Source organism: Lissotriton helveticus, chromosome 8, assembly GCF_964261635.1.
Source record: "Lissotriton helveticus chromosome 8, aLisHel1.1, whole genome shotgun sequence".
NCBI classification, from domain to species: Eukaryota; Metazoa; Chordata; class Amphibia; order Caudata; family Salamandridae; genus Lissotriton; species Lissotriton helveticus.
Genome location: NC_136069.1, coordinates 1,543,961,367 through 1,543,974,819, shown reverse-complemented (window position 1 = coordinate 1,543,974,819; position 13,453 = coordinate 1,543,961,367). Strand labels below are relative to the sequence as shown.

At 43.0% G+C, this 13,453-nt stretch overlaps 1 protein-coding gene across 1 annotated transcript in view; it reads left to right on the top strand.

Annotated features, from left to right (window-relative positions):
- MOGAT2 (monoacylglycerol O-acyltransferase 2) overlaps positions 1-13,453 on the top strand; it is a 501,244-nt gene that overhangs the window by 388,576 nt on the left and 99,215 nt on the right. The window contains exon 4 of the mRNA XM_078658533.1: positions 13,027-13,201. Within this exon, the coding sequence (XP_078514659.1) occupies positions 13,027-13,201 (175 nt within the window). The remainder of the gene's footprint in view (positions 1-13,026; positions 13,202-13,453) is intronic.

Genomic DNA, 13,453 nt, shown 5'->3' with positions numbered 1-13,453 from the left:
CTATGCTCTCCTGCATTGCCCCCCTTTTCTCCTTCAGTATTCTCGACCTCTCCCCCTGCTCTATTATACGGGGGTGGCCTGTCTGTCAGTAATCTGTTTATCAGGCTGTCCTCTGTTTCGCTCTCGTCATCTTCTTCTATGGGGCTTTTATTTACTGGCGCCTCTAACACTGGGTACAGTTTATTTATTTCCAAATTATGCACTCTCCATCTTTTAGCATCCGCATCCCACCTGGCATCCTGTACTGCCCTTACCGAGCGTTTCACCCTTTCTTGTCGTCTGTTCATATTCCTTTCATGCGCTGCCCTAAGCCATGCCTCAAGGGCTTCAAACTGGGTTGGTCTAGGCAAGGGTCTCTTTGAGGTCATGACTGATTTCAATCGATGTAACACCTCTAATCTGAACGTCCCGTACTTCGGGAACGTCAGTTCCTCGTTTCCTTCAGTAATCTTACTCCACTCTGATATCCAAAGGATCGTATGCAACCCAACATTTACTGCCATGTAACGAGCTGGCGTACCCTCCGGCGGGGCTTCTTCCCCTTCATACGATCCTCTCCTCTCTTTCTTAAACAGCGCTTTCAACCATTTAAAACACTTCATAATTATGCGCACAAAATCCAGCCTCGCTACTCTGTTTACTTCCTGATGACAATCCACCAATCCTGTCGCGGCTTTGCTAGCTTGGCCTATCACAGCGCGGTCTTTCTCCTGTTGGCCAATCACGTCGCGACCCTGTATGACGTGTTCGCTAGCTGGCCTATCACAGCGCGGTCTTTCTCCGGTCAGCCAATCACTGCGCGACACCACCTGACGTCTCTTTTCTCCGCTTCGCAGCAGCACCCCTCCTTTCTCAACTCGTCTCCCGGTTATGCATGCGTCCCATTCATACACTGAAAAATGACTACTTCCGACCAAGCGGTCACTTCTCTCGACTGTACGTCCACAGTCTATCTGTAATTGTCAACACAACTGACGAGATGTCTATCGTCTTTCTGATAGGTTACTTACACACACAGTAACTTCCGACCAGCGTCCGTTACTCACGCACTCACTCTTACGTTCCCCCTATCTCGGTCTCTCGGGTGATCAATGGTACCTCATGACCCCCTTCACACTAGTTGACAATTACTCTGGGTGTCCGATACACCCGAACCACTTAAGCTCTCCTTGAACTTAAGATTTCCACCGGTTGCGCGCGCTCACAACCTGTTCCACAGTCACTCTACAGACATTCAACTCCGCCAGACATTACAACATAGATACAATACAAAAACACCGCAATCTAACACGCATAACCCTTTATACTCACTCTCTCTGATACTGCTGCTTTTTCTGTCTCACGTCATCCGGATCTTCATCTGCGGGCTGTTCTTCCGATCATCGATTTCTAGGGGCCTTGGGGTAAGCTAACCTGGCCTAGGTCACCGTCCTCAAGAAGGCAACCATCCTCTATAGCTACCAACTGAAAGGGCGAGATTTTGATCGATACCTTATCTCTATTGATCCAAACCTCGATCTGGTCGACTGAACCTTTATTGCCTGTCTTGGAAGGAAACAGTACACCTATCTGCAAATTAGTTCACCCAAGAAAGGACTCTACTCTCAAAGATCACGGACAACTTCTAGGTTTCAAAAGTTTATTGTAAAGATATAATGAGCTGCAAATACAAGCATCTCAGAATGAGATTCACGAGATACACAGGTCCAATTACATACATGTGCTCTCGAAAAGCCCTCAGACGAGCAACAGAAATCACTAACACAAGTTCTAAAAATAGCAAAGCTATCAGCATAGACGCATATCTCTCCTTCATTTAGGTTGGAGGAAAACAAACACAGGTTAGGCGTCCCTACCCTGTTCTAGATGGTATCCCTACTTAACCAAATCCCAACCTAACAAAGGTGTCAGCAATGAATGACCCCCAAGGGAAGTCACCCACTCTAAGTCTCTTGGTGAAAACCTAAAGTTCTCCAGTCATGACCCCTCACTGCCTACCCATCCGCTCTCTAAAGGGTCCTCAGGTCTCTGCTCTAACTCCACCCAGGGGTGCTGTCCCTAATACAAAACAGTCAACAACATTTGAGACGCCCCTTGCGAAACGCCTCTCACGTGGTGCAACTTCAGGCTTTTTCCATGATGCTTTGTATTGGGCCTCAGACGTTAGAGTTGACCTTGCTTCTCAATCTCTTCTCCGGCCCGCTGATACCCCTTAAACATTCCAGAACCCTCCTCCATGTCTGGGCCGTCTACTGAACAGACCTCTATTCATTCACTTATAATTGGATCCCCCCTTTCCTGTTGCAGACAGATATCTGCCGCCAAGAACCCAACTCTCATAGACTTCTAAAAGGCTTGCAACATTTCTCAGCCCAGACATGTACGTGTAAATCACTGCTAAAACATTTCAGGCCTACAATATTTCACATTATGATTATAGCATTCAATTTCTTCATTTAATTAAAGCATGTTAAAACTCTTATTCTATTATTTAGAAAACATTACTCTAAATCATGGCCCATTAATGCAATGACCAAAAACGTTAAACAATCTGTGTCGTGAAAAGAAACACCTTCCCTTTTAACTCCAGCTCTGGCCCTGAGGCCTACCACGTTCTGCGTTTTACCACAGACCATCTTATGTTAACAGCTACACGACATAGATTCAAAATAATCACGTCTAATAAAATCATATAATGTCACACATTTCTGTATTAGTTCCACTTCTACTTAAATCTCTATATTAGCTATACATTTAGAATATAATTTCAGATACTATTAGCACTCATGGCATTTCTCATCATGACTTGTGCTTACTATAGGTAAGTGTGATGTACTCATACATTTATATCAGTTTGCGCTCTCTCAAGTGTTCACCTCAGAAACAGGGGAGAGTCTGTGGCGAGTAGTGCGTGGATCAAAGGGCTTCCAGTGTAGGCCCCTAATTGCTAGTCTAGTGTCTGGTTTGCAGAGCTGAGCTGGGGCGACTCTGCTGAACTTAAGTGACAGGAGCTAATTAATTAATAGCATAAGCAGCAACTAAAGTCATTTACACTACCCGTCCCAAACACTTACTTTTTTCAGCGAGAGGAGCAGGGCAATTCAGTAACGTTGATGCGACATGCCGCAACATTACGACTGGACTAAAGCCCACCGCCACGACCCTGCGGCCAGCAGAGGGGAATCAATGGAAACTCCCAGGTCGGGCAATCATGGTTCTGGGGGCTGGTCTGGTGAGATTCAGATTACCCACGCCAGTAGCTAAAACTTGTTAACGGTAGCTGTCGCAGTGCGCACGCTCAGATAACTAAATCTCAAGCTCATTCATTGGTCACTGACTCATGATGACGTCATTTGAAATGCTGCGCGCAAAGTCAAAGTCTGTGAAAAATCAATAGTGTTTAAATTAGTAGCAGCTATTGTGCGAGAAACCGGACCGCCCAGACCCAAAGCCAGCCCGGACCAGCGCGCACCCGGGTGACCACGCACTGCCTAAAATTCTGCAGCAACTACAGGGGCTGCGGGGGGCCTTTGTTACGCCCCTGCTCCTAAGCTAGATTGGCAGTGGTTACTTCGCTCACTAGAATATCTCACATTTATATGAGACCGTCTATAAATTTCCCTTCATCAGCTCCACACAGAGTACAACCTAATCCGAAATTAATGTAATAATTCTTTTGTCACATTTCAAAGCTACTAATTGTATATATGGACCTCGATATTTGAATGTACTCATAGTACTGTCTTGAATGCAATACATTATGGGTAGGGTGGATTTACCATATCTTCTGCAGGGTGCAGTACCATATGTGACCAAAAGAGGTCCGCACTGCTGGTGCCTTGCTCACTAGGGCCCTCTGGGAGAAGCTTGCGGTACTGCACCGAGACATGCACGGCTGGTGCCTTCCTCACCAGGAACCTCTAGGAGCAGCTTGCGGTACTGCACCAAGACACGCAGTGCTGGTGCCTTGCTCACTGGGGACCTCTAGGAGCAACTTGCGGTACTGCACTTAGGCATGCAGTGCTGGTGCCTTGCTCACTAGGGACCTCTGGGAGCAGCTTGCGGTACTGCACCGAGACATGCACGGCTGGTGCCTTCCTCACCAGGAACCTCTAGGAGCAGCTTGCGGTACTGCACCAAGACACGCAGTGCTGGTGCCTTGCTCACTGGGGACCTCTAGGAGCAACTTGCGGTACTGCACTTAGGCATGCAGTGCTGGTGTCTTGCTCACTAGTGACCTCTAGGAGAAGCTTGTGGGACTGAACCAGACATGCAGTGCTGGTGCCGTGATCACTAGGGACCTCTATGAGCAGCTTGCAGTACTGCATCGAGACATACAATGCTGGTGCCTTGCTCACGAGGGACCTCTAGGGCCACCTTGCAGTACTGGACTGAGACATACAATGCTGGTTCCTGGCTCACTAAGAAAGCACTTGCAATGCACTAGGTCTCATATTACTGAAAGTATGAGCTATAGGTATTGTATTATTATTTGCAATGCCAATACCTCAAACTATCAGTAATGCAAGACCTATCGCATTGCAAATGATTGTTAAGTGGGATGCTATCCCTTTCTGTGACTTTTCTAGGAACCTTTTATGCCTGAATAGAGCAGCTAGGAGGTTTTTCTGTGTATTTGCAGTTTTGCAATTTGGGGAAACTGACCATAGTATTGAATGTACACAATTAATATTATAAAAAAAAAAAATGTAAATATTCAAAGATATAGCCACTCCATTGTATTGCATTGCATATACAGGGCATTGTACAAGATAATGTACCCCTACAATACATTGCAAGGATATTACACGATACGGAGGAGTTTGGTGACTGTGTAGAAGAATGCAGGGAAAGGATGAGTTAATTTATTATGTCAAAAACACAGGTGTCACTTGTGATTTCCTTTTGCCATATGGTAGTAGGTACTGTGTTCTATTTGTATATGTTTTAGCAATATCATCCCACCGCAATGCTCCATTAAATGTTCGGGCTGTTACTATCTCCAATGCAAGAGCTCTATTGGGTAATGTGGTATAAATGTGGACCTTCTACTGTAAAAATATACTGTCACTTTTCCAGCATGTCTTTGTTATAAACATATATGTATTTTGATGCAATTCACTATCGAAAGCGGCTTTGTGCTTTAAAGAATGCAGATAGATTGTTTTTCTCTAGAAGTAGACTTCATCAGTTTAATACTTGAACATACTGCCATACTGTCATGTCGCCTTATCAGGCACGGCTGACTTTTCAGGGAAATGAAAAAGACAAGCATTGACAGAAACATCGTGTATGACTATTATACGACAAAAACTGAAAGCACTGCAAGCACACAGAACACACACACAGGAACACATGGCAACTTAACAGGAATACATGCACATCCGGACAAATAAAGACAGGCACACAGGCTTAACTGGACAGCACTACAGGAACACATGGGAAACAGTCAACATTGCAAGTAATAATCTATACTTATAATTCAACTGACTTATGCATTACAGGTCATCCCTTAGATACCCACCAGATAGACTGGAAATGCACTCTCTGGAAAATGGGAAAGGCTAATAATCCAGGATCAGGAACAACATTTGCATAACCATAAGCACGCCCCAATGCTGTTCCAATTTAGGAATGAGTTGAAGACACACCTCTATTCACTAACTAGCTGTCTCTCCAACCACCCAGTGACTGTATGTTTACCTTTGAAACCTTACAGTGCCCGCTGCCTTTTTGTCCTGGTTTAAGCTATACAGATACCACCTACATAGATACAAGTGAAACGTCAAAGTGAGAGTATTCAGTGTGTCTGTTCTCGCTCTTATCCAATCCCCTCACCTTGTTTCTCCTATTGGTATCATATTCTTGCTGTATGAGGTAACTGGTGGAGGTTGGGAGAGACAGAAGAGTGCAGTGCTCCCATTGGATCCAGCATACAAGGTTAGTGCTTTCTAACACATAGCTTATAGTCCACATCATCTCCACTTGAGCTATAAACTAAAATGTCTCCATCTGGTACCTAGCCATGCCTCCTCCACTATGCACCTACACCAGTGGTTCCCAACTTGTTGACCGCTGAGGACCCCCCACTGAATCACTACTGGAAGCCGGGGACCCCTAAGCAATTTGTAGGATTTAAATTTCAAACATTAAAACAATAATTCACAAAAAAAGCACAAACAAGTACACATCAAACAAAAACTTTAATTACTAAAGATGTTATTCTTTTATATTGAAAGAAATATGCAAAAATCTTAATGGGAAGGTTAGTGCTGCATTTCTACAACTAAGTTTTCAATGTCTGCTTTATTTCGGAAAAGTGGAATCCTCCATTCAGATTCCCAAGCAATTTCTGTATTCATTTTTTAGGTACATAAGATCTGAGAAAGCATTTTCGCATAAATGCATACAAATATGTGACAACATTTTAGAAGTGGGTGATTTAAAAAAAGAATTTCTGGAGAATGTAATTTCCCATTCACGTCTATGCAAGCAGAGGCAATTTCAGGCAGGAGACCCTGAATCAGGTCTACTGACATGGATGCATATAGTGGTCTGTTTAATGGTACAATGCTCCTGCCAGGGCAGGACTTGAAACCCAAAGCAGCCCAGGCAAACTTTTTCAACCCAACTGCGTACGGGGCATAGCGAGTGAAGCAAGCAAGCCTGACAACTACAAAGGGGGCTTCAGTGGGGTTCACCCCCCAGGAAAATTTGGGAAAAATTGTGCATTCTACACCATATTTGTAAATATCTATTCAATTGTATTCGTTTTTAAATCATAGCAATGATGGCCTTACTGTGCACCAGGATGCGACAATCTTTGTTGGGGCTCTTCAACGATTCCCTCACTATCACCCTCCACCTTCCAACAATGCCTCTCATCTCTCCATGTTCCCCCTGTCACATGTACTTCATTTGTTTTATAACACCTCTGATACCAGTGTAGGTAGGATGTCGGAGTGCTTTACGTCACACACACACACACACACACAGACAATGAATCATACGTGTGTAAATCAGTGTTTAGAAAAAGTTACATAAGGCAAAGGGGACAACATGGTGTAGGATTCACATGGCATGCATACTGGTAGGCATGTTTTAAGAGATCTTCATCTGGAGAAGCACAAACTCATGATTCTGAACATAATCCACTGGTTAGCATTGACTTCAATATTAAGAATTTATTTTTACCCAACCAAACCCTTTTTAGAAGCATCGAGGGAATGAAAGACTGGGAAAAAACATAGCTTTCTAACTTGCACCATGCAGTTTGCCTGCGACTCTTTGATGGTAGTTCATAGCTCACTGTGCTAGATTACAATTTTAATTTATGAACTGCTCAGTGGCAAAAAAATCTTTGTGACAAAAGCAGTAGCCCACTGAGCTATGCACAAAAAATACAGTTCTTTGGTATGCATGGCACACGTTCTTTGCAGCAGGCACCTGTGCTACTTTATATGCTTCACAACTTCTAGTAGACAAAACACAAAACTCCCACCTCTTTCCAGCAGGTACACTTATCAAGAGAGTTATCCAGAAACTTTTATTGTTCGCCAAATGTGACTGAATATACAAGGAACTTTTCAGTACTTTTAAAACTGCTGTACAAATGAAGTAAATATGAAAACACTCCTGTATTTCTGTTGAGAGACCCAGCCTGTTCAGCCTCAAAACAACAAAAGGCGCAGCTGTTTTGCAGAAGGCCTGGGTAGTGGCTCCAGACCTACGGAACCCCTGGGAATGTGGCACGGATCCCTGGGTGTCCGTGGACGACAAGTTGGGAACCGCTGACCTACACCATACCTCTTCCGCATAGCCCACAGACTAAATCTCCTTTACTTAGCACCTAAAGCACATCTCCTCCATTTATTACCTAAACAAGGTCTCTTCTTTGTAGTCCTTAGTCCATATCTTCTTCACTTAAAGCCTAAATTACATCTCCCTTATTCGGCCCCAGGCCACATCACATTCACATACCAGGTAAACCACACCACCTCCTTTTAGCTGCTGAACTGCATGCCCTCTGCATAGCACTTTAAGCACATCTCTCCACTTAGTCCCTAGACCATATTTCCCCCACTTCACTTACTTAGAGTGCATTAGGTTTCACTGGCAGATTTAAAGATTGCAATGCATACCCATGATGACTGGGAAGCAGTCTATAAATCAAAAGGCAATGAATAGAAAGCTTTGTTTAATATCAGCCATTGGTAATTGTCCTAAGCTGCATTACAGTTTATATTTTTTGCAGCCCATGCCACTTCAGAGACCAGGCCTTTGCAAATCAGTCCTTGTCCTTTTCCAGCAGGAACAGTTTTTCCCTGAACTGTCAGGTTAGAACCCCTCTATTGAGGGTAACTCAACAACTCCATACTGGTTCATAGGTGCTGGAAATAGGGGTCGGGATAGTACTGTAACACCCTCAAAATAACCATAAAGGCGTTCCGAAGGAGAGTGAGCATTACAGAGGACTTTAAATGTTGTTTTTGCCTTGTCCGATTTGCTGTGTGTGTTCTGAGACAGACGTCAAATGTCCAATTAATCTTCTTACAAATTGCTGCTTATTCTTTTTACATGAAGGTTGGTGTTTACTTTTCTTACCCTGACTGCAAAGAAAGGTGATTTTGTTAAGTGAACTGTTAAAATCTTGATGGTCTGAAAAGTAACACTGGAGGATGTTGTTTGTCTAACACACAACAACAGTTAAGTACCCATGAAGAAACTATAAAAATCCTACAAAATAAATAAGCAGCTACGAAGGCACAAATATTTGCTTTTTTGAAATTATGAAGTGTTTTGAAAAGACAGATTGTAATAGATTTAAAAGAAATCAAGACACTTTACTCAGTGATAAACAAATTACAAATATTTTCTAAAACCCAATTTCCACAAATTGTCATTTGTGCGCTATACAGATTTTTATTCAGCAAAACTGTACAAATGTAGTGAATATTTCAGTGGAAAATGTGCTGTCTGTCAATAACAGTGCACTACCACGCCATGATTTAGCAATATATTTGTGACAGTGTGCTTCAAAATGCACCCTTACAACTCACTTGCTGAATGGGCGACGCTCATTTGCAACACTTGTTCTTTGTATGATGCTTGTATTTTTCTGAATCCCTATAAGTTCAGTAATGTAACAGTTATGGCAGCACACCTACTCTGAAAAGTGTCCCAGTACTACTGCACTGGTTTAAGCTTTTGTGGGCTCATCAGTGTAGCTCAGTGTGTATCCAATTGCATAGTGAAGACTGTTCAAGTCTCTTATCATACTTGTCACAACTGGGGTCTCTCTGCTAGAAAAACAAAAATAATGATGGGTGGCATGTTTGAATATCAGTAATGGTTAAATATCCGATAAGCGGATTTTGGAAGTCGCACTCAAGTGTTAATACATTTTGAAGGAAGGTCCTATGGTAGGTGGTGCCCTTGAGGTGAACCCCCTGTGCTATTGGTGTATAAATCCAGTTGCGTTAACTCCCTTGGGAATAACGTCCCCTCAACGCAATTAGTAAATTATTCACCCAACTGGCACGTTTTTACAGGTGCAATACTTGGTTGCTTTCAGAATCAAGTCCCCTGAAGAAGGGCAGTCGCCCGAAATGCATTGGGCAGACACTAAATGGAAAATTGTGATGTTATGAAGAAAATAACATGAGATACCAATGATCACAATAAAAGAAAAACAGAATTGAAGCAAACTTGTTGACTTTCATTTTTGAAAAAACTTGTAAGAAATTTCCACCGAGTGCGTTGAGGAGACATTATTCCCAAGGGAGTTAACGCAACTGGATGTTTGAATATCAGCCACTGGTAATTTGCCAGGTCGCTTTACGGTTTATCGTTTTTTACCACAATTCCACTCCAGAAAGAGATCAGCCATATGCAAGCAACATGTTATATTGTCTATGCTTCCCTCTACCCTTCCTTATGTTGTGCTGACAGTTTAAAAACAGGCAACTTTATATGCATTATAGATTATTCCTTTCATCCCCTTCCCCTACCTTTGTTGGTACTTCCCTACAGTTAGCCCATAGGGTACCTTAGAATGTTGGGTGCTTGGAATGTGGAAAGGAGTCTGCGGTACAACGATGGGGGAGGTGAGAAGGCAGGGACTAGGCTGGTGCTGAGGAGAGAGGAGACCTAATAAATGCTGGTACTAACCTTATTGAAGTTCCATCCTTTCAACACAATACTTCTAATGGGAGCAGCTTAGACCATTACATCCTGTAACCACTGTGTTGTTAACTTGTTTTTGAGTCGCAATTTGGGATTGTAAATAAATGCCAATTTAGTATTTGGAAGGGGCGTCCCCTCAAAATACCGATTTGGTATGGTATTTATTACTGTTTTATGACCGAATTCCAGTTGCAAAACAGTAATACATACTCTATCACCAATTTAAAAACGGCGGTGACCCATTTGTAAGTGAGAAGGGGTTCCCTTGGGACCTTTTCACCTTTGAGAATCTTAAAAAAATATTTTTAAGAGCAGGCTGAGGTCCAAATTACGGCTGCCTGCTCCTAAAAAATGAAACTTAAATGTTTCATTTTCTTTTTTTGAAACTCATCACATTTTCTTTTAAGGAAAATGGGCTGTATTTCAAAAAAGGATTGCTTTATTGAAAAGAGTTCAAAGACATGGTGGTCTGCTGACTCAAGCTAACCACCATGACTGTTATGGCACTGATTTCTAATTTGTTGCAAATTGTGAACAATATCATTAATATTCATGAGGTAGGTCGATGTATGACCTACTATGAATAGTTTAAAAAGAACAAAAATTAAATGTTTATGTTTAATTTTTTAAGAGTAGGTAGAGTTCTGCCGGACCATTGCCTGCTCTTCAAAATATTTCTAACAACATTCACAAAGGAGATGGTTTTGTCCTCTTCCATGAATGTTGTCCGTCATCCCATTTTTCTACATATCTGTGAGACTCTTTACAAGTTATTATTATTATTATTATGCGTTCTTATATAGCGCTCGATTACCCGTAGGCATCTCGGCGCTTGCCTTGGGAACCCGTCCTGGCTCTTTTTCCCTGTGAGATACCCGTATTGGGCATCCCCAAGGTGAAAGCCAGGCATCCCGCCGCAGGGGGGCCGTAGTAGAGATTAAGCAGGCTGATGCCCAGAGCTTCAGAGTGTGAACCCTTGATTCGAGTAGGCACCAAAGCGAGAATTATCGAGTCCGCTGACCCTGGTCCACGACCCTGCCGCGTCGGGAATTGAACCCTGGTCCCGGGGCGTTCTCTGCTTCAGGGTCTGCCTGCTCTAACCAGTGAGCCACACTTCTCAAGTCCCTCGGTAAAACAGTACAATAGTACTGCACCTGGTATTCACAACTAAGTGGTAAAGACTGGGGGCCTCAACCACAAAAAACCATGCAACACGGCGCTCTAAGCCATTTAGCTGCGCCGTACTGCGCCATTTTCAAAGCAGAGGGATGCATTGAATTAACAACAATACAAATCATCCCAGTGCTTTCCCCTGCTCTGGGGCACAATTGGCTGCCATGTGCCAACACAGGCACCAAGGGTGCCTGCGCTGTGGGATGATTTTTTTTGTGCAAGAAGGGACACCTTCCTGAACAAAAACAATAATTGATGGCAGAATGCAGCACGCCTAGAAAGAGGAAATAACAAGGCGAAATAAAAGGATTTCTCCTCGTTGCACCATTCCTATGCTTCCCCTGGGGAGGCATGGGATTCTGAGGCATTCACAGTTTTTCAAAATGTTGTTTTATGGCTGTTGCTTGGGAACACCCACAGCAACACCCATGGATCGTCCCTTTCATGCTTAATGCATGAAAGGGGCCCATATTCACAAGACCATGAAAAGTCATGCAGGGTGACTTTACGTGGCCTTGTAAATATGGGCAAGCCCATTGTGCCACCGGTGTCAAAAAAAGTGGCGCACCAGCAGTGCAATGGGCTTGTAAATATGCCCCTTGGTGCGGTATTAGCGTACAATTAAAAGAGTTGTCACCCAGAATTAAGAATTACAGTTCGTATGTGCAACAGTTTCTGCTGCTTTTTCTGTGTACCTTCCTCTGGTTTTCACTGACAAATGGGGCCAGGGGTAATCGAGAGGTTTAGGTTTTTATGTAAAACTTGAAACCATTATTGGGGTGGGAGCTCATATTTCATACAAAAAATCAAATGGGGAAGGATCACTTGTCCTGCATGAACCAGGGTATGCAGGAGATCTAACAAAGGTGTCTCCAATAAAAAAACCCTCATGCACGTGTTGGGAAGCATGGATAGCGGTATATCTTGGTTCTCCGCTCTTCATACAAGTGTGTGCATAATCATAGGGTTAGTTTCGGTATGCAGCCTCCACCAGGAGGATCTTACCCTTGGTTAAAAACAGTAGTGACTCAGTGCGTTCTGTTGAAAAGGATTAGGTTTTCAGGACGCACTAGCATTACTTTTTTTTTTATTTCAAAGTAATGCTAGTGCGTCATGAAAACCTAATCCTTTTCAACAGAACGCACTGATCTTGAGCATTCCCGTATGGGATTCACCCGAACCCAGACCCAATAAAATTCAAATCTCCGGTTATCCGTGTGTTTTTCAACAATTTTTTGGAACACTGTCCACGTCACTGGGTCACTACTGTTTTTAACCAAGGGTAAGATCCTCCTGGTGGAGGCTGCATACCGAAACTAACCCTATGATTATGCACACACGTGTATGAAGATCGGAGAACCAAGTTATACCGCTATCCATGCTTCCCAACACGTGCATGAGGGTTTTTATTGGAGACACCTTTGTTAGATCTCCTGCATACCCTGGTTCATGCAGGACAAGTGATCCTTCCCCATTTGATTTTTTGAATTAAGATAAGGAAACTGAAGGATCAGTTATTTCCTCCTCCCTCTCATTTGATTAGTAGAGGCTCATATTTCATACCCTACCCGGCATTCTGAAGGGTCTCTAAATGAGTGTTTATTTATTTCAAGTTTCAGTGTTGGTATTGAGCACTACTCATGTTTAAATTTTTCCTTTCTGGTTCAGGTCTTGTATCAGCAGATAAAGAGAGTGCAGAATATATACTGAGAAGCAAAGAAGGTGGCAATGCAGTGGTGATAGCAGTAGGTGGCGCTGAGGAGGCCCTGGATGCGAGACCTGGAGCCTTCACCATTCTGCTGAAAAACAGGAAAGGATTTGTGAAGCTGGCATTGCATCATGGGTAAGTACCAGCAACATTTTCATAACATATCTCTAAACATGAGGGTGTGCGTTGGACCATGTTCTTTTATATTAAATTGTGAATCAAATTTAATTATTGTCAAGACAGTGTTTTACACCATTAATTCATTCAGTACAAACAAATGTGAAGATAAGTAAAATGTTTTCAATTTTGTAGATGTAGTGAAAAATCATTGCTACAAATGCCCAAAATATATTTGGCGTTCAGTACAGGAATATCTGAGGGCTTTCA